The sequence below is a fragment of the Hippocampus guttulatus genome, chromosome 16 (assembly GCF_054856545.1).
Source record: "Hippocampus guttulatus isolate MCC_2025c chromosome 16, RoL_Hgut_1.0, whole genome shotgun sequence".
Classification (NCBI taxonomy): domain Eukaryota; kingdom Metazoa; phylum Chordata; class Actinopteri; order Syngnathiformes; family Syngnathidae; genus Hippocampus; species Hippocampus guttulatus.
In genome coordinates, this window is record NC_141276.1 from 2,865,781 (window position 1) to 2,884,947 (window position 19,167).

At 43.7% G+C, this 19,167-nt stretch overlaps 4 protein-coding genes across 5 annotated transcripts; all 4 read right to left on the reverse strand.

Annotated features, from left to right (window-relative positions):
* Positions 1-44: 44 nt before the first annotated feature.
* Positions 45-7,025, reverse strand: LOC147192483 (rho GDP-dissociation inhibitor 1-like). Of its 2 annotated transcripts, none has more exons than XM_086132661.1 (6): positions 6,906-7,025; positions 3,104-3,299; positions 1,616-1,699; positions 1,325-1,401; positions 1,186-1,249; positions 45-1,106 (listed from the first exon to the last, which is right to left on the reverse strand). In XM_086132661.1, exons 2-6 carry the CDS (start codon positions 3,291-3,293, stop codon positions 904-906), a joined length of 618 nt encoding a protein of 205 aa, XP_085988787.1. In that variant the 5' UTR covers positions 3,294-3,299; positions 6,906-7,025; the 3' UTR covers positions 45-903. The 2 variants fall into 2 exon arrangements, with proteins under 2 accessions (XP_085988787.1, XP_085988788.1); XM_086132662.1 differs by having other exon boundaries at positions 6,914-7,019.
* Positions 7,026-8,645: 1,620 nt separating this feature from the next.
* Positions 8,646-11,465, reverse strand: alyref (Aly/REF export factor). Its single transcript, XM_086132758.1, has 6 exons — positions 11,084-11,465; positions 9,691-9,840; positions 9,471-9,618; positions 9,297-9,360; positions 9,035-9,221; positions 8,646-8,946 (listed from the first exon to the last, which is right to left on the reverse strand). Exons 1-6 carry the CDS (start codon positions 11,318-11,320, stop codon positions 8,932-8,934), a joined length of 801 nt encoding a protein of 266 aa, XP_085988884.1. The 5' UTR covers positions 11,321-11,465; the 3' UTR covers positions 8,646-8,931.
* A 796-nt stretch (positions 11,466-12,261) lies between these two features.
* On the reverse strand, positions 12,262-15,243 carry mcrip1 (MAPK regulated corepressor interacting protein 1). Its single transcript, XM_086132759.1, has 5 exons — positions 15,148-15,243; positions 14,475-14,561; positions 14,229-14,347; positions 13,415-13,519; positions 12,262-13,319 (listed from the first exon to the last, which is right to left on the reverse strand). Exons 2-5 carry the CDS (start codon positions 14,480-14,482, stop codon positions 13,255-13,257), a joined length of 297 nt encoding a protein of 98 aa, XP_085988885.1. The 5' UTR covers positions 14,483-14,561; positions 15,148-15,243; the 3' UTR covers positions 12,262-13,254.
* Positions 15,244-16,094: 851 nt separating this feature from the next.
* Positions 16,095-18,211, reverse strand: ppp1r27a (protein phosphatase 1, regulatory subunit 27a). Its single transcript, XM_086132757.1, has 3 exons — positions 17,373-18,211; positions 17,106-17,256; positions 16,095-16,807 (listed from the first exon to the last, which is right to left on the reverse strand). The coding sequence occupies exons 1-3, from the start codon at positions 17,773-17,775 to the stop codon at positions 16,687-16,689; spliced, it is 675 nt and encodes a 224-aa protein (XP_085988883.1). The 5' UTR covers positions 17,776-18,211; the 3' UTR covers positions 16,095-16,686.
* Positions 18,212-19,167: the final 956 nt, after the last annotated feature.

Sequence of the window (19,167 nt, forward strand, 5' to 3'; positions counted from 1 at the left end):
TGTTTTGGTTTTCTGTCATGGGGAGAAAAAAAAAAGGGGACATGTTTGAATTCCGACACTTTAATGTCATCTGAGGAGCTCCGTAGACTGCGCGGCATCTAGCAAACACTGATGCAGACAGACCCCGCCCAAAGACCAGAAAGCTCTGAAAGAAACTGCAGCCTTGACCACAGTAAGAAAAACACAACAACTGCGTACGGGACTGCTCAGTGCCACAGATGCTTGATGGTAGACACAAATGCTGTGCTGAGAGGAGCAAGAAGCGTGTTGGCCTCCTGTAGACAAGCATGAATGAGAAAACAAGCAAGCTAAAGTGTAAAAAAACAAACAAAAACAAGATTCTAATTGTATCACTGTAGAGTTCAAGCCTGAAGGCAAATAGCTCTGCTAGGTTTGATCTCCTTGTCCTGAGGGTTCATGTTGAAAGGCCACTGGCAACTCACAATTTGCAGAGGGGGAGGGGAAAAAAACAAAAAACGGCATCATGAGCAGGACAAGACGTCTTGCCGCTGGATAATTGTGACCTAAATTCCAAATAATTTGTCAAGATAACAAATCTGCTCAAAAAGACTTAAGTCCAGCAATGATGCAAAGTACAGTAGCCCCACACACTCAATAGATACATAATACAGTACAGCAATGTGGTGGTTTCCCAAGGCAGGCACGGTGATCATTAAAAAAAAAAATGGGACTGCTGATTCCTAAAGAAAACATCACACAGTATTGTGCTTGTCTTCACCTCCATTTCCATATTTCACGGAAAGCCGAATTCAAGCGGGAAGCAAGTGCCAGGGTGTCCACGGACGGAGAGGCCATGAATCGGAAAGAATGGAATGACAGCAAGAGAGGAAAGAAAGCGGAGGATGACGACGTGGCAGGTGGCCGAGGGAGGGGGGGGGGGGGTCAGTCTTTCCAGTCCTTCTTGATGGTGAGGCTCCATTCCCAGGACAGATGGTCGTGTTTGTCGTCGTCGGTGAACTTGGACTTGACGACGTACGTGCCGCGGGCCAGCACGCCTTTGGGCGCCTCCTCCAAGGTGGTGAGGAACTCGTACTCCTGGTCGGGCCTGGGCCCGTAGCTGCCCACCATGTATTCTGTCTTGTCAACTGCACACCAAGAGAGGGCAACACATTCGGACCTCACGACGACCGTTTGTCCGATTACGGGGGGAGGGGGGAGGCTTACCCTTTACTCCTCTCCTGAATGACTGCTGAATGTACTTCAAACCCGACACGATCTCTTTGTTAACCTGCAATGACGTCACACCTCAGAATGGCGAACATACGACGGGACGGCCGGGCGTCTGACGGCGCCGCGCTCTCACCTTGAAATTGACCTTGATTTTGTACTCCACGCCCTCTTTCAACACAAAAGGATTCTTCTTGAAGTTCTCCAGATCTCCTGGCAGACAAAAGAGAAGGGAAACTTGCAGTTATTTTTTGGCCAAAGAATTTACCTCTTCTCTGCACCGTGTGGTGAAGGAACTATGTTGAAATGCAAGGAGGAACTTCCATTTAGTCAGGCGGGAGCCTTGTACAATAGAGGGGGAAAAAAAAATTCTCAGACGCCCTCTAGTGGCTGGTCCACAAACAAACACACACACACACTCACTCACCCTGCAGGTCCAGCACCAAAGCGTTTGGCGCCGTGGCGCATACCAGAGTCATTCGCGTCACCTGGATGTTTGGCGTGTTGGGATCTGGGACAGACGACAAGTCACAAATTTGGTTTTGGTGAAATACTTACAGGTTTAGATAGGAGCAGTGCAAGCACCAAATACATTTCTTTCGCATGATAAGGCGAATCTACACGGAGTACCAAACCACTTCAGTTGTTTAACGCAAACAGTTCAGAATTTCTTTTTCTTTTTTTGTGGGTTGGAAAATTTTGTGTTTTTAGGAGCAACATTTTTCCATTTATTTTTACAATATTTATAATATTTTGGCTGCCGCTGCTCAACCCGTATTGTTTTGTGTTTTTTGTTATTGTAAAGTGTCCTTGGGTGTCTTGAAAGGCGCTTATAAATAAAATCTATTATTATTATAATCTGAAAAAAAAAATCAAATTCAATCCCATCTTATACAATACAAGCTGATTTATATAGCGCTTTAACAACGGCTGCAGCTGTAACGAAGCGCTTAACAAAACAGTTAAAGTAAAATAATAAACACGACACATAACATAAAACACCCTCATACGCTTTGTTGTTGAAGCAGTTTGAGATGACAGATGAGCGAATCAAAGTGTCCTTTTCAGCAGTGGATCCGAGACGTCATGCTGCAATGTCGGCTACAAGCTAAGTTCCAAAGTCAACGGGAAGCCGGAGCATCCATTGACGAGAAAAGAGATTGGTTCACTTCTCCTGTCCCGTGTAAACGCATTCCAATTCCAAGCGGCGACTTTCAGATTCCAAATACGCATCCGCGCCGACGCTCCTCATCCTCAACTTGGGCAGCCACCCGTCCGGCCGCACCAACGCAGACTGTCCGACAGCGCCGACATCTTTACTGAACAAAATGGGGCTGTGATAAATGCTGCCCATTACAGGTGCAAAAAAAACACAAGCACCCCCCCCCCCCCCCCCCCGGGGGCTGTCCAGTACCGACAGTCAATGGCGCCGGCATTCCTCCCAATCAAAATGTGTGCTGGTACAGGCGCGCTGCAGAGAAGGCGCAACCACCAAGCACAGATTCTTCTCCTTTGACGAATGTCGTGGCCAAAAAAATAAATAAAACACTGAAAACAGTTCAGATCAGGTCCACACGACGAAACAACAAACACCATGTGACAAAAGAAAAGACAAAAACAACAAAAACGAACAAAAAGAAAAAGCAAGGCTCTTGAAGAGCACTTGCCGAAGGCTGCCTACTCGGGCGCCAACTTGGAAAAAAAAAAATCTTCCACAATATTCCAATTTATTGCTCAGATTTGTTTGTGCTGCCAGATCAACTGTAACAAAAATAGTAATTGCCACCGCTGGTAAATCAAATACTTTGAACCAATATGCTGACAAATTGTTTCATTTCAAAGTTGAAATTGCACGACGCAGGGGGGGGGGGGGGTTCGGATGGGCCGGTTGTGCGCGCGGGCAGAGATTTCTCACCTCCACTCACAGAGGTGCTGCCCAGTAGGGCTTCCTTGTACTTGCGCAGACTCTCGTCGTCCTTGTCAAGCTCCTTGATCTCCTGTAAGCTCTTCGGCGCCGGAGGTTTGTAGTTGACGGCGGCATCCGTCTCCTCGTTGGCCGCAGCGAGCGCGGCCAGCTGTTCGGCTGTGGGTTCCGACTCGGCCATGGTGTGCTGCCCGGGGAACGAGTGGCAGGAAAAGGCAGCAGGTTAGGGCGGGTCGACAAAAGAATGATGTGATAAATAAAGACCGACCGCAGGGGGGGATTGCGGTCAAACATTTCCTTTCATTTTAGCTATTTATTTTTAGAAGGTTCGAGCACCGCAAGGCGTGTTACGGAGACAGCCGGAACACCGGTTCTCAAAACTAGTGTCCCGTATATCGCCAATGGGGAACTGGGGGCCGCACTTGATTAATTTTCTGGGGGTGAAGAAACAAACAAAGACTAGCGCGTTGGCTTGTAGCCATTCATAGGGAGGAAGAAATGGCAAAAGAGGCACAGTGACATGTGGAAACATTTTGCTTCAACTGATACGGAAGAAGCCATTTTCCAGGACCCAGCTTTACCCCCCCCCCCCCCCAACCACCCATCTCTGTAGGTGCTTCATAAATCACCGTAGGTGAGCTGACATACGGCTCAAAGTCAAACAAAAACGTCATCTCAGCCAAAACTAAACTTTTTTTTTTTTTTTTACACTGAGGTGACAGTCGTAAATTCCACCGCAGCAAACGGAAAGTCTGCAGAGACTCTTGCTCAACGTTTGCCATGCGCAGTCGGGTATCGGCCAAGTAGGACCTGCGTGTCCTAGCGGCCCCCCCTCTGCGCTTCCATTTTACAAAATAAATCCTTTTTTTTTTTTTTTAAAGAAAAAGCCCTCCTTTTCTGCCAACAGAGAGTGCGCAGTGGCTGCTTGACTGTTTGTTGTTGAAGTAGAGACAAAAGAAACGGGAAAATCAGGCCGGAAAACACCGTGCCGCCGCCGTATTATACAGCAAGGAGCAACCGTCGGGTGTTTTTTTTCTCACTTCCTCTGCTCGGGTGCGAGACTACAATAACAATTACATCAATGCGCTACAAATCAGACAATAGCTACATCCCACAGGATTCGGGGAGGGGGGGGGGGGGGTTGTTGTCCTTTTTTTCCCCCCCAAGCTTGAAAAGTGACGGGACCAGTGGCTAGCTCCGTGAATAAAAACCTGAAAAATAAGACTGAATTTTCAAATAGCAACTCACAAAACGCGATCTGAATAAAACTGCACCGATGGGCGGTCAACTGTGAATCCAACACGTTTCCCCAAGTGACGTTTAGGAATGATGGCCGCTTCAAATCTTTTCTGCCTCCCTCCTGCAGCCGCTTTTGAGAGTATTTATCATACGACTCCAATTTCAAATCGCTTCTCGGTGAAATTGGTTCGGCAGCGCCTAGAATAATATTTCAACGGATTTCACGGAGCCCTTTCACCCCTGTCAGTAAAATAGACCAACGCGTGCTTGTGGCTGCTTGCTTCGAGGTGCCAAGTCCACTTCTTATCTAGGCCCTGGGAAGAAAAGATTAAAAACCAAGATAATAACATAGTGAGGCATGTATGCTATTTGGAAAAAAAAAAAACAAAGGATTGTTTTCTCCGAAGTGGGTCATATTGGCACATTTTCCTGTTGACCGCGAAGAAATGAATAAATATCACATTTAAAGCCGAACCGCGCGACCAAATCGAAGCCTTTGCCATTTGAAATTTGCATTGCGCGGCACGGATTTGAATTCCATCGATTGTTCGGCCCGAGAAAGCACCAATCAAATATGCAAGCATGCAAACAGCGCTGCAATACCACGTCACTGCCCTATTGGGTTTTTTTGCTACACAAACCTGGCGAGAGCTCGATGAGTCATATCCTCTTTAGTCGAGGCACAATTTAGAATCTTTAACTTGCCACCAGTGCACAGAACACAACTTTGAATGATTGTATGTATTGTTTTTGGATAATGCAGACGAAGACCGGATCATGTGGTTACATCTGGACAAAAAAAGTTTTAACTGAGCTCAGCGCTGGCACACATGTTAAGTAATAAGGAAGTGCTGCAGCAAGAGCTCCTGCGGAACTGATGCAATGCAGCGGAAGCCCAGTCAATGAAAAAAAAAAAAAGAAAAAAAGGTTGTGCAGCAGTCAACAGGGAAAAAGGAAATGGTGTCGGGAGCTGCACGACCAAGTTCGAAGTGGCTCATGCAAAGTTATCAAATAGTTCATCTTTGTGCATTTTCTCAAGTGAGATCGGCCATCACGAAAATCGTCATCGGCACGCGAGTCCGAATCCCATCATCAATGCAAAAACACACATCAGACATACGCCACTCGCAGACGTAACAAAACAACAGATGACTATCACAGGAAGGACCAGAACTAAGAGACGCTTTAACTTTACATCCGCTGAGAAATCGCTGCAGGTGGTGGCAGGAAGTTGTGACAGAATAGCATAGCAAGGTGCCCAGCTGAAAGGTCACAGACAGATTCTCCCACCACCCACAGCGAGACCACCAATCCGTCCCCACTCGCGAGTGTTTTCCACCACAGGTATTTTTTTTTGGTCCATATAAATGCTTGAGATTTAATCAACAGCGCCTCTGCTGGTTGCAGCCGAGTACGGCAATTCCAGTAATTCCTTCATAACGAGATCAACATTCAATGTCACATCATCGGCGAAACGCTTGAAAATCAATGGAATGGTTAATCAATCGACCCCTTAAGTTCATTTATCTAACTTCGTTGAAACCAAAATTTTATTTTTTTAAATTTAATTGTTTTGCCAGCCACATTGTTTTGCTAGCAAAACAATTAAATGCTCTTCCACTAGATGGCAGAAGCAGAATTATTCAAATTCCATCATTCCGCAGGGAAAAATGTGCTTTAAATTTGAAAATTTGGAGTCCCCTTCAGTCAAAAGAACCAACGTTGATATTTTTGGGACAGTTGGGAATAATTGAGAAGTTCCCTGGTTTATGAAGCAACAAGCCAGAAATATGGCCCAGGCATGTTGCATAACAAAGGGGAAGCAATCCAAAGGGTGTGTTTGAAATTAAAAATATCAGTGTGACGTGATGGTAACACTTAATCGCTGAAGCAGGGATTTGGAATGATCACCGATCAGCCACAATCACTTGGAGCACATTTGATCCAAGCAGGCATGATGTTTACACACTCGCCTACGGGGGATTTCAAAAGAGCCAAAAACCGATTCAAATTGTACCGTTAGGTGTGAGCCATTCATCCATTCGGACAGGGAGCGCGGTGCGGGGGTGTGAGTTGAGATCCAGGAAGTTGGATGGAATCTTCCAGTAAGGCCACATCGGTGGTCAACTCTTAAAGATTTTGTGGACTAACTCTGATAACCACTTGTAACATTAAATACCCGCTTATATTAAGATGAACAATCGACATCCAGTGAGCGGTATCGTACTCCCGTAGGTTAAAACGATTTTACACCCGGAAATGCAATGCAAAAGTTTTTTCAAGCCACGCCACAGAACCCCGAGTGGAAGATTTTGCAAACATTGGAGCGGATAGAGAATGAAAAACAAAATTACAGTCCATAACGATCAATCAAATGTTGAGTTAAACGACTCCGGGGGAAGGTGTTGCTGTTTGCTCAACTAAATAGTCTTCTTTATTCGGGGTTGCTCATTTGAGTTGGCACATACTTTTTTTCAGAGGCGACCAAACCCCGCTTATCAATCACACAGAGCAACTTAGTAAAGAGTTTGTCGAATGTTTCATTGAGTCTTACCGTTTTACCTCTGAAGGATCGAACAGGCTCTTGCGCTGGTTGGCGAAAGGTGCTCAAGTCGATGAACTAGACAAATGACACAGGGAGGGAAAAAAAGAGGAACCCGTGAACAGGCAAAACGACATCCGGCAAATACCATCAAAATAAAAGTCTAAAGTGATATTACTCGGTCAAGAAAAAGAGGTTGCAATGACCCACACCTCACTCGGTTCATTTTTTTAATTCAACGACAATTAATTAAATTCCATAACATTTAGAAGAAGGTGCAAAAGTCCCCACACCCAAATGAAATACAGTTATTTGTGTAAACTCCTGTCAGAAAAAGTATAAAAGCCGAATCTGAAATGTACTTCATGTCAGATGTCCATTATGTACAACACGTGTTGATAATTTTGCACAACAGGAATTTTCACACCAAGTAGTGATTGTCAATGCAATACTATGTCCTCAATGTGACCCCTGAGAAAAAAATATGGACAGACCAGTTGAGAGAGAACATGCTCATGTTTTGCCCTGGCTGTTCTTGACAAATCAAACCTTCCGCTGAAGTGGCGGCCACTGTCCCCTTATCCTGAGCTGGAGGTGTGCAAAGTTAGTAAGAAATGTCAGTAAAATAATAAATGATTGCAGAAACTCGAATGATTTCTTCTAAAAACGTACAACAAATTTCGCCCTTGTTATATTAGTTAACACATTTGTCCTACTGTGAAAGAGAATTTCACACAATCTGTTTTTGACAACTTGTGCAAACACAAACAGGACAGGTGACTCTTGCAAGATGGCGGACACCTTGCCGTATGATCCGACCAGCAACGAGGACTCTTACGTATAGCGTTAGGCGGAAGTGTTTACGTGACAGGATAAGGAAGAACTTTTCCACCGCCATCGTCTTTACAACACAGACTTAAATAAGTGTCTTTACGAACAATGAGGAGTAACTTGTCATCGAACAAAAAACACTCCACAGATTTATTATAGAGGGCCATGAACACCTCCGACAATTTCCCTCAACTTGAGCCGTCGTGAATTCATTAAGCCACATGGTCCTTCACTTGTGCCAAGTGTTCCTTTTGGCTTAAAAACCTCTTTCCAAGCAGCACACACTTCGAGTCAAATGTATTTATATAGCCCTAAATAACGAAAGAGTCTAGACGGGCTTTTGTTGACAAATATTGATCCCCCAATATACCCTTAAAAATATATGTGGGGTAATTTATTTCATGTACTACGGAGCCATGGCAGGAAAAAACACATGACGGTAGATCCGGTTGCGATTGATTGCATAGGGACATCTAGTGTCAGGACTGTAGTATCGCACTCTCCCAGTCGGACTATTTTTGCCAGAGAAGTCTTTGAATGCACCATTTCAGTATGCCTTCCTCGTGATGGTATCTCAGTGAGCAGCAAATGCGTTTGAGAAAAGGCAAATGTTGGTTTTCCATCACTAATTGTTAAAGGTTGCAAAGACATTCGTTTTTTTCTTGTCACCAAGAAATTTACCGTTTGAATGTGTGAACATCTTTGCAAGCTTTTGCAGTCTTGTAATGAATCCTGACGAAAAACCATCTTTCACTGCTCCGCGAGATACCACCTTCACTTGTATTGCAATAGTTTTGTGCAAGCAACCTTTGTTTAAAAAAAGTGGGCTTCATTTGTCTGTTCCAAATTTACTAAAAAAGACAAAATGGGACGATATATTTGATCACATATGTAGGAAGCAATCCAAATAGGGAACAGTGGTTGGTTAATATACACTGCAGGTTTATTTGTAAGTTTCATTTACTACAAGTTTTGAGGAATGGACTTGAAAATTCAAAATTTCAACCTACAGACAAAAAACTTTTTTTTTGGCAGAAAAAGAAAAATACATGATAAAAAACACTTCAGAGTAGTTAAGAGGCTGGAGCGACAACCAATCACATCAGAACAACCATGTGTAAAACAATTTCAACTATTGTAACAATCATCCTTCTGTGCAGGGCAGGGCAGGACAGGAAAGGATGACCAAGGAGGACTGCAACACTTCTTAGCTGGTGTCCATCTGAGAATAAAGAATTACAGTTACCATTAGACAGCTATACTTAAAGAAAAAAATCTTTACTATTCACTGGAAGAAAAGCCGGACTCACTCTTGCATTGTAAGCGTCTAACTGGGCATCGAGTTCTTCCGCTGAAATCTGCTGCTTGCCGCTACCCCCTCGACCACCTCTTCCCCGTCCTCTGAAGCCGCCTGTGCCGCGCCCTCCAATGCGGCCTCCTCGTTGCATGCCAAAACTGCCCCCACGGCTCCTGTTCATTCCACCGCCTCTGTTCATACTTGTCGAAAAAACAAAATTAACATCACACCATATTTCATGCTTTGGGACAGAGATTGTTGATAAAAAGCCCTACCCCTGCATTGGCCGCCTCTGTGTATCAATCTGTGATGTGACAAGTTGTATGTTCATGGGCCTCCCTGGAAGGACAAAAAAACCAACAAAACGATCAATACAGTACTTGTAAAATGGCCGTGCATCAACCTAGTAAACAAAAACAACACTGAATGTAAAACAAATTTGAACTCACCATCCAGTGGGATGCCATTGTACTGTTTCATGGCCTTGAGTGCATCTGCCCTTCTTTCGAAGTGAACATCAGCAGTCCCTAGGCTTCTTCCTGAACGATCATAATGGACTGCAGCTTTTTTCAGTGTCCCGAACTCTGCAAAAAGTTCCTACAGAGCAAAGCAAACTTGAGCAACGACTCCACAGGCCCTCATCTTCGACAAGACAATGTGAAATGGCACCTGAATATCTGCATCAGAAACACCAAAGTCAAGATTGGAGACAAGAAGCTTCCCTCCGGTTTCCACACCAGCGCCGCCAGCTGCACCATTGAATCCACTGTAGCCGTTGTCGAACATGTCGTGTTGCCATTTATCCGGAAGCTGTTTGGGCTGCAACAGACGAAAGAGAACGCACCTGCTGACTTGAGGAATCCGCTTGTCTCTGTCAATCAGAGTCCACAGGCTGCGTGTTGGGGCAAGCAGACGCTCCACTTCCAACATGGCCAGGGTGCTCAGCTCCCCCCAAAAGGGTGCCCATCATCCCCCTTGTCCACCCAGTCACTAAATGCATGTCAATCCTCAAAGGAGGATGTAAAAAATAAAAACTAGTCTATGTGGGTTGGACTTCCTTTTACGCATGCATTACTTAGCATAGTCTGATGTTTGGTGTTTTAAGCACATTCATCCACACCATTTTTTTTGTCAACTGGCCCACCCAAACTAACAGCAAATGTGGCCTGCTGCTTCCTCCACCACAGGCTCTCCAGAAATGATCCTCATCTTCTTTGTCCCCTGCTCCAACTGCCTTGCCTCCCGCGATGAAAATTCATTCCTGGCCGATCAAAAGTTCATTAAAAGCCAGAGGACCTGGCTTTTATTGTAGGGGGAGGGGGGAGGGGGGGGCAAAGGTCCATGATGAATGTGGATGGGACAGAAAACTAGCAGCTACGGCTTATAAAATGGTACATTTAGCCGAGCGTCCATTTTGAGAATACGCCATTTTGACTTGGCCTTTGTCTGGTACGCTAAGAGGCGCACACAAACACGGGCTGGTGGTTAGTTGACTATCAAGGCACTATGCAAAGTGGGGGTGAAGTCCTCGGGTCCATCCACTACACAGCTTGAAAAGACTGGGCCTTCAAACGGAGCCGGTCAGCCACTCCCGGACAAAGGACATCCTGGTCGCTCACAAATCGCTGCTCCTTCGCAGATGATGGAGGAAAAAATAAATACTCGATGTTCTCTCGGCGTTCTCTTCTTACCGCCATTAAGACACTGGATGAAAAGCAAATGTATTGGCGGTGGACGAAAAAATGTAATCTGCGGTAGTAGATTCAAAATGGCGACGCCAAGACCTTCCACGATCCAGCTAATGCGCCAAGACGGCTAGCATATTTGTCGTTTCAAAAAGGGGCTTCTTCTTGGAGGGGGAATGCAACATAAGGTTGGTTCGGGAACGGACAGACACATTAAGCATACAATTTCCTTTAATGCTCAACCGCTCGTGTTAAGAGCTCTCCGTCGAGAGAAATTTGGCGGCTAGCAATCACTTTTATTCGTTGATTAGCAAGCTGGCTGCCCAGGCATTCCGAAGTTTGCCCGAGGTTTTTCCCTTTCCTGCCCATTCTCATACCCTGTTGTATGGCGTCGGTCTGCCTCGAGCGCGATTCGTGTTTTGACGGTTCCTCATGGGGCCGGATCCTCCACCTCGGCCTCCAAATCCGCCGCTCATTCCAAGGCGCCCAACGCCTCCTCCTCGGCCGCCGCCAAAACCTCCGCGGCCTCGGCCTCTTCCACCCCTGCCGCCACCTCTCTGCTGCCTGTTCTGTTTGATAATGTCGTCTAGAGACATATCCATTTTGTCGGTCATAATGCTGTCTCCAAAAAGCTTAAATTGTTGACAAAATAACGGGTGTAAAATAAAAAAAAACTTAAAAGCACACGCTAAACTTGCTAGTCTTGATTGTCCGCCTTCACGAACACGAAGCCGACTGGTTCCGCGAAACACAAAGGGCACAAAAAAACTTTCGACTATCTTACGTCATCACGCAACATACGTAACTACGTACTTACGCCAAAGACGTACCTTTACCCAAAATGGCCCCTTGCCTTTTTATTTGCCGTTTTACTCTTACATTAGAGGTGTCTTCAAATATTTTCTTTTTTAATCTCTCGTTAAAGATGTCTTAAAATATTCATTTGGAAATTGGCACGATGTAAAATAAATAAAATATTTTTTTTCCCCAACTACTCATACTTTTTTTGGGGAAATTCGCTTTGACATAACAGAACTTCCTTTTCACACAGAAAAGTTTGTCTTTTCCCTGCGCAGCGACTCATTTTCCATGGAAATCCGTCCCCGCACATGTCCATCCATCTTCCGATTCGCTTGATCCTCACAAGGGTCGCGGCGGTGCTGGAGCCTATCCCAGCTGCCATCGGGCAGTAGGCGGGGGACACCTGAACCGGTTGCCAGCTAATTGCAGGGCAAACAGAGACGAACAATCATTCACGCTCACACATGGATGGATGGATGAATCATACTACTGTACTATAAAAATATTTTTGGGAGATTGGTTTTCAATCTGTGCATTGTGCAAAAAACAAAAACAAAACATTTTTTTATACTAATGAAAAGAACTGATGTTTTGAAATAAGTTTATGCAGTAAAAGCAAACAGACATTGTAAAAATTAAAAGCTATAAATGGCCACAAACAAGCTGAAAAGGAAATAAAATTGAACAAGGTCTGAGAGTTAACAGAAGAGACTGGTCAAAAGACTTGGCGAAATTAAAAACATTCACAATGACGTTCAACATGATAAATATCAGACTTTATTATTGAACTTTGAGACCCGTGGCAGCTTCGGGGACATTAAAAGAATAAAACAGCATTCGTGCCATGGCGTAGCCGTAAATAATTTGTAAAGCATACAGATAGGTGTGGTTTCATTCCTTCTGTTCGTTGTCCTTTGCACGGTATCTGGGCATTGCTATGGCATACTGTGCTGAGATGTGTACAACAGCGTCCTCAATTGATTTGTTTTGCATTTAGGTCACAGCATCTTTCAGCATTCACAGGCTCTTTCTGAAAGGGAACATCAATTTCATCTTAGAAATACACAATTCATACAGTCGCATTCTGACCTGTAATATTGAGTACACTATCCGTGGTAGATGAAAATAAGATGGTGTTGTGCCAAAATATTTCTTTCAACATTTTGTTGCAAGGCTTTAGCAATTGGGAGTTTTTGGAGTTTTCTTAGTAAAGCCCGTTTTAGGGAAAACAGAATTTTGGATTAAGAAGGTTGGCAATGCATTTGGCTTTTCTAAATATGCTCATCAAGTGCGCATCCGGTGCGGCATGTCATTGATGCTACACCTTATCTAGCCGACTACCTTTTTACAAAACAAACGATAAAACAGAAAAGCCCTTGTGTCATTCATGTACAGTATGTAGTAGTAGCAGTAGTAAAGACTGCAGTCTTTTGTGTCCGGTGGAACAGTTTGTACCTCAGCATCAGATGCCAATAACATCTGTGGGAGGTTGATCAGTCCTTTTCATACATTAGAAGGGTTGCGTGGACTTCAACGTGATTCACAACAGATTTTTAAGAAGTAGAACTCTTCTTCATCACTTCCCGGGTGTACAGAAAGACAAGGGCTTGCTGTGGTTCAAAGTTCACAGAAAATTGTTTGGCATTCTGCCTCAGACTGGCAAATAGGGCTGACTTCGGATGTCAGAGGAAAAGTTCTCAATGATGATAGGTGGAGGAAAAAAATAGTGGTCGGACCATCTTGAGGACTAGGACTTCTTGGAGTCCTGTGTGTTACGTTTCTTGAGGTCAGTCAGGTCCACTGGCGTGAAAGCTGATGATCACCAAGAGGAAAAATGTCAGCACATCACTTTGTATTCATCCTTTACCGATGAACTGGGATGTGCATTTGATTTCAGTTATGCTTACAGTGCAGGTTAGGGTTTGGATTCTTCTCAACATATTCCTGTGGTCCACGGTCATTCCGCTCAGCGTTTTGTGCTGATCTGATTTCTCTGAGCACAAACTGCCAGGCTGTGAAACAAACAACCAAAAAAACCCCAAAACAAAACAAAACCCAATATACATCTTGGTAAATTGAGGATATTATTTAGTGAAGTAAGGATAGGACAGTGTAAAAAAAACACTTCCTGTAATTACACCCTTAATCTTCGTGATGATTTTCCTATATTACCTCTATTTTCACCACCCAAAAATAAATACTATGGTTAAGCTAGTTCAGATTGTCCAGATGATATCCACAAATGTAATGTAAAGAAGCAGTAACCAAGCAAGTATTTGTCAGATTGAGTCAATAAATTATTGCACACTTTTCAACTTGATTTACTATTCATGTCTTTGTAAATTACTTTTTTTGTTGTTGTAATGAGGTGAGCAAGATGGCCAATTAAGTCGTAGGTGCGTAAGTGAGTGTGAGTGGTTGTCTGTCTTCCGCAGTGACTGGCGGGCAACCAGTCCGGGGTGTACCCCGCCTTTCACCCAAAGTTAACTGGGATAGGCGCCAGCGCAACCTCGACTTGAGTGAGGATAAACTGTACAAAAAAAAGGATGCATAGATATTTCTGTTAAGTACTTCATAATTACAGTACTAAATAACTAAGTATTCAATCAGCTAAAAGGGTAACGTAAAAAGTACACTGGTCGAAAATAAATAAAAGATAAACATAAGTAATATTTCATATGTATTTAACAACAATTACATTTGGTCTGAAATGATACTTACTATCATGGATAAAACGCACATTTTCCTCATGTGCTGGGGTGAAGAGCTCCCCACAGTTGGTAGGTGATCTGGGGCTTGTGGTACGCTTGTAACTATTCACCATCCTGGGAGCAGATGAGCTTGAGAAATGTGAAACAACCACATCAGCGGACTAAAATGCCCGAAGCACCTACCGTACATTCGAAGAATATGAACGGATGTATTCATCTGATGGATTCATGCATATCGTGACAATGCACAATTTACCTTGTCATTCTGTTTGCGGTGCTGCTCTTTCCTCACAGCTCTATGGTTGAGTAGCTCTGAAGAATTTGGATGTTTCAAAGTCCTCAACTGGCAATGAAAATTCGTAAGAAATTTAGCAAAACTCCGCCATGTAAAATGTTTAAACACAATGGTAAACAAACACAAAGAAACCTACTATCTGTGACATGGGTATCTCTTCACAGGAACGATTATGTATAAATTAATGTCACAGCTGTTGATTCTCAGTTATTGGTATTAACTTCAAAGCAAAGGCCAGCCATACGTCAGCAAAATTGAGAAAACAATTAAGGTCACTGACAAAGGATCTTTGTTTACGTTTGGACTTTCCCCGGTCCTATGATTCACTTTTACTAACAGGCAACGCAACCAAAACTACCGAACGTAGTTTGCTATATGGGATGGCTGTTAAATAGTCGTAGGAATTAGTGGGGCATGTAGCCCTTTAGTAAATCCGGGGGACGGCGACCGCTGCAGATTTGCTGACACATTAAATTCAGCTAACATTAGCCCGCATAGTTAGCTGTTAATTGTCTTAACGTAACGCTAGCTTAGAACGCCACATTGTTTATCAACATGAGCATGACGTAAAATTATCACGCAAGGTTAATAAATAGTACGTACGCATTAAACGAACTAAATCGCATGTACAAACCTTTAAAATGTATTTCTTTTTGCTGCACACGACGCTAGCTAAAACGTTGCCAATGCCAACCAATCATTTCCGGTTAAAAAAAACAAGGAAGTGCTCTTCTTCGTCGTCGTCTTTTTTCTTTTTATGATGCAAATGCGCCACATACTGCTACTTACTGCATCGGAACGGAACGATGCGATGTATCGGAATAAGAATGGAAAGCGTAGTCATTTCCATTCCATTCCATCGTGTACATTAGTGTGCCGACCCACATGTCTTTGTTTATCGGAGTTGCTTGATATTGAAATACGAGTGCAGCCTATATATGAGACAAATTCCTTGTGTGTTTTACATACTTGGCCAATAAAATTGATTCTGATTCTGATAATCATGACCAATATTGTGCCGATTGTTACATAATAATATGAGAAGAACGGATGTTGTGACTTTCAGCTGTCCCATCAGTGAGTTGCCCGATTTTCAGCAGATTTTTTTCCCTTTTTGGAGCATTGGATACCCTTCCTGATGCAAGCTACTCTGTACAATTTTGTTTGGTTTTCATGCTTGGGGACAGCATTGGCTTGGTATTGAGGTACTGGCCAGGAATCGAACGCATGCCATCTGAATAAACGGCAGCAACATGCAACTGGTACCAATACTACCAGTAATGCTAATACAAATAAAACAATATTGCACATATTTTTGCAAGTGTGTCGTTTCATTGAAATTCATTCTGGTGACATTTATGATAATTCATGAAGAATAATTGAATCATTTATTACATTTATCGTAGGTATTTTTGGTCAGGTAAACACACACATACACACAAACACACACACACACACACACACACACACACACACACACACACAAAGAAAAAAATAATTCTGACATTTATATAAAAAGAGTCTTTATTTATGAAAATGTACAAAAATAATTCGTGAGAAAATTATAAGATTTTCTTTACTGACATTGTTTTCTTCAGCACAGCCTCTATGACAAAAAAAACAGAACACCTGCATATGATAAGGAAATAGTACAGTAATACTGGAGACGAAGTGCGTCAAGATTTTCCTGACTGAAGTAATAATTTATTCATGTTTTTATGTCCGACTTTCTGCCCAGCAGAAACACTTGACAGGATTAACCCTTTACTGAACGGTGTACAAGTATCTCAAATCCTGTGTGTCAACTTAATTTCAAGAGCATTAACACCAACGCTAATTCATAAAAGTACCTATGCCAGCACATAACCCGTAATATCTCCATAAGAGTACTGTAATGGAAAAGAGGAGTTGCTGTCAGTCACACGCTGACTTTAGAACAAAAACACAAAAATAGAAATAAAAATGAATGAGCGACTTAATGGAGAACAGCTGCAACACTCAATGAATACATAAAAGAACCCCCCCCCCCCCTCACCCCCAAACAAACATGACATCTTCCCATCGTCATCAGTATCAAGTTCGGTGTAAAAGCCCTTCGAAAAATCAACTGTCTTTTTCAAGCAATTCAGCTTTTATCTCTTCAGCTTCACTTCTATGTCTTCGAAGTGCCTGATTAGATGCAGCCGGCCTTGAACAGTTTGGACAACTCTGTGCAGTCAGGGTCAATGAGGTCGACTGGCTTCTCTCCGCTCTCATTTTCTGCCTCTGTGTTGGCTCCCAGCGAAAGGAGATAGCTGTGTGGCGCATGAGGTTTACAATTTTAGACAGGATTCCATTCTAACTTTCTTATCTGTTTTAGGTACTGTATATTCATTGATCTTTATAATAATAATAATAATAATAATAGATTTTATTTAAAAGCGCCTTTCAAGACACCCAAGGACACTTTACAATAACAAAAATATATAATTTATGTGCAATTCTGCAATTTGGTGTGGTTATTTATTTTGGGGGGGGGGGGGTGGGTGATTAATTATCTTACAACCAAACTTATTTTAATAGTTATTTAAAGACAGTTCCAGTGGGTTTAACCTTGCAATCTCGGGAAAGCTGTCACTGCAGGCCATGTGAAGAGGCGTCCAGCCGTCCTCGTCCCTCTGATTGACATCGGCACCATACTTGAGCAGCAGCTTCACCGCCTCCAGGTTTCCTGCCAGCACGGCTTCGTGTAACGCTGCCATACCTGCGTGCACCGCACTACCTCAGGCCACTGCAGCATTGCATCACGTTCACCTCCAGCCAACGCCACTCTTCAGTGCCCCATGCGTGCGCCGAAGGAAGCGGTGGTACTCGACTCACCTGAGGGAAAGAGCGTCTCCACGCAAACCTTCCTGGTTCGGATGAAGCGACCAATTTGCTCCAATTCTCCGCATCTCACAACATCCTGGAAGATGATGTCATTCGGAAAGTGCACAGTTCTCTTGGAAGGGGTGATGGATCTCAGGGGAGCGGGATTTTCCCGCGCTTGGGTGCGTCGCGACGAGCTGTACTGTGAAGGGAGGTACGTTGACGTAGACTTGTAGGAGGGCGTGTAGTGCGACGGGGCGTAATGTGTGCCACTATACTGGCTTGGGGTCCTGGATGTCGAGATGTACGATGGCGTATAGTGACTGGATGCATAATGTGTCGGGGCGTGGTAAGTTGATGTGTACTGAGAATGCCGTGAGGACGTTGACACCGGAATATGGTAGTTGTACTTCATTCCTGCAGTGGTAAGAAATCGGTCCCCCTCTATGATGTCAGCTCAACAGGGAGGACATCAGAGCTCAGACAAAAAAAACAAAAAAAACCCAAAACAGTCCGGAAAAAAAATATTTTCGTTCCTTTTGTCCTTGCTTGTCTTCTATCCTTTTAGCTTCCACGTGGGTCCATCCATGACTTGTTCAGTATGATAAGCGTTCTTTTTTGAATCCCTTTTGAGCTTGCGCGGTCTCGTTTCCTCTTTGTTTTCTCCACGTTGGAATTCTGTCCTTGTTGTTGTACTGGAAGTTTTCAGGCAGAAAGAATCGTCAGCTGATGGCACAAGTCACGCAAGGGCCGCTATATAGCTTCCGTTGGGCTATTTCGGGGCCCAATATCAAGTGACTTCAGCGTGCAAAATGAGAAGCCCTTGCCCAACCCCGGCCCACATGAAGTCACTTGACCAATGAAACGGCGCTCACGTCGAGCTCCTAAAAATGTTTACAGCCACGATGTTCCCTTCGAATCGTGCAAAAGACATTACCGCCTTAAAAATATAATGCTGAAAGGACAGCCAGTGAACGAGCATTCATTTGATATTACTCCCGTCCTGAAAGGCTTTGCACTGGCTCCCAGTCAGCTGTCGAATAGATTTTTAATATTCCGCTACTTGTTTATAGATCACTAAACGGTTTGGGGCCTGAATGCATGAGGGAAAGGCACATTGAATAGAAACCGGAAGGGCTGCAAACTCAGGTCAATATGCGGAGCCCAATTTTCAAAGCAAATCTGATGATGCAACATCAAGCTGTGATGATGCACGCAAAGGAATATGTTGCCAACAGAAGTGAAGTCAGCCACAGGAAATGCCTTTAAATTCAGGTTAAAAAAAAGGCTTCATTAAAACTCATTCAGTACCAGCCAATTTTGGACTAAGTCTGAAAAGACGTTTAAAAACGTCTTTGGGAGTGAATGAGCTAACATTCCTTTACGTCAGCTTTTTCATGGAAATGTAACGACACAGTACTGAATTTCATGTTTCCTTATATAAAGTAATGCTAATAAAGCCGTTTTTCTAAAATATTAAAGACCGTTTTGGACGCAATAAATGTCTTGGCTTGACATCTTGAAATTCCAAGTCGAGTATTGAACAGAGTGCCCTCTAAAAGGCAAACACAACACCGAACAGAAGCTGCGAGCTAATGGCTTCCACAATGGAGAGTTAAAATGTTTCACAGCTTGAGAAGGAGCCCCTCTCAGGTTTCAGCAGCTCTTATATGGAATTGCAGGAGTCCAAGGGTGTCCCTGAGCTATGGCCATCGTCCTCCCGCCCCCAAAACAGCACCTTGACTGCTGGAAAATGTTTGTTTGCCATCGGGCCTCCTCCCGGGCGTATGGCGAACGGAGGTCTCGC

Bases quoted from the DNA above. Each gene is read 5' to 3' on its own strand.
- LOC147192483 (XM_086132661.1), bottom strand. From the start codon at position 3,293: ATGGCCGAGTCGGAACCCACAGCCGAACAGCTGGCCGCGCTCGCTGCG. The intron at 1,402-1,615 runs GTGAGTGAGTGT...TTTGTCTGCCAG, and splicing joins TTTGGTGCTGGACCTGCAGG to GAGATCTGGAGAACTTCAAG. The intron at 1,250-1,324 runs GTGAGAGCGCGG...ACGTCATTGCAG, and splicing joins AAATCAAGGTCAATTTCAAG to GTTAACAAAGAGATCGTGTC.
- alyref (XM_086132758.1), bottom strand. From the start codon at position 11,320: ATGACCGACAAAATGGATATGTCTCTAGACGACATTATCAAACAGAAC. The intron at 9,841-11,083 runs GTATGAGAATGG...CGTCTGTTGCAG, and splicing joins GACCGACGCCATACAACAGG to CCCAAACAGCTTCCGGATAA. The intron at 9,222-9,296 runs GTAGGGCTTTTT...TTTTTCGACAAG, and splicing joins CAGAGGCGGCCAATGCAGGG to TATGAACAGAGGCGGTGGAA.
- mcrip1 (XM_086132759.1), bottom strand. The intron at 13,520-14,228 runs GTAAGTATCATT...TTTGTTTCACAG, and splicing joins TGTGCGTTTTATCCATGATA to CCTGGCAGTTTGTGCTCAGA. The intron at 13,320-13,414 runs GTAAGCATAACT...GGTGATCATCAG, and splicing joins TCCAAACCCTAACCTGCACT to CTTTCACGCCAGTGGACCTG.
- ppp1r27a (XM_086132757.1), bottom strand. From the start codon at position 17,775: ATGAAGTACAACTACCATATTCCGGTGTCAACGTCCTCACGGCATTCT. The intron at 17,257-17,372 runs GTGAGTCGAGTA...CGGTGCACGCAG, and splicing joins GGAGACGCTCTTTCCCTCAG to GTATGGCAGCGTTACACGAA. The intron at 16,808-17,105 runs GTTAAACCCACT...TGCGCCACACAG, and splicing joins AGCTTTCCCGAGATTGCAAG to CTATCTCCTTTCGCTGGGAG.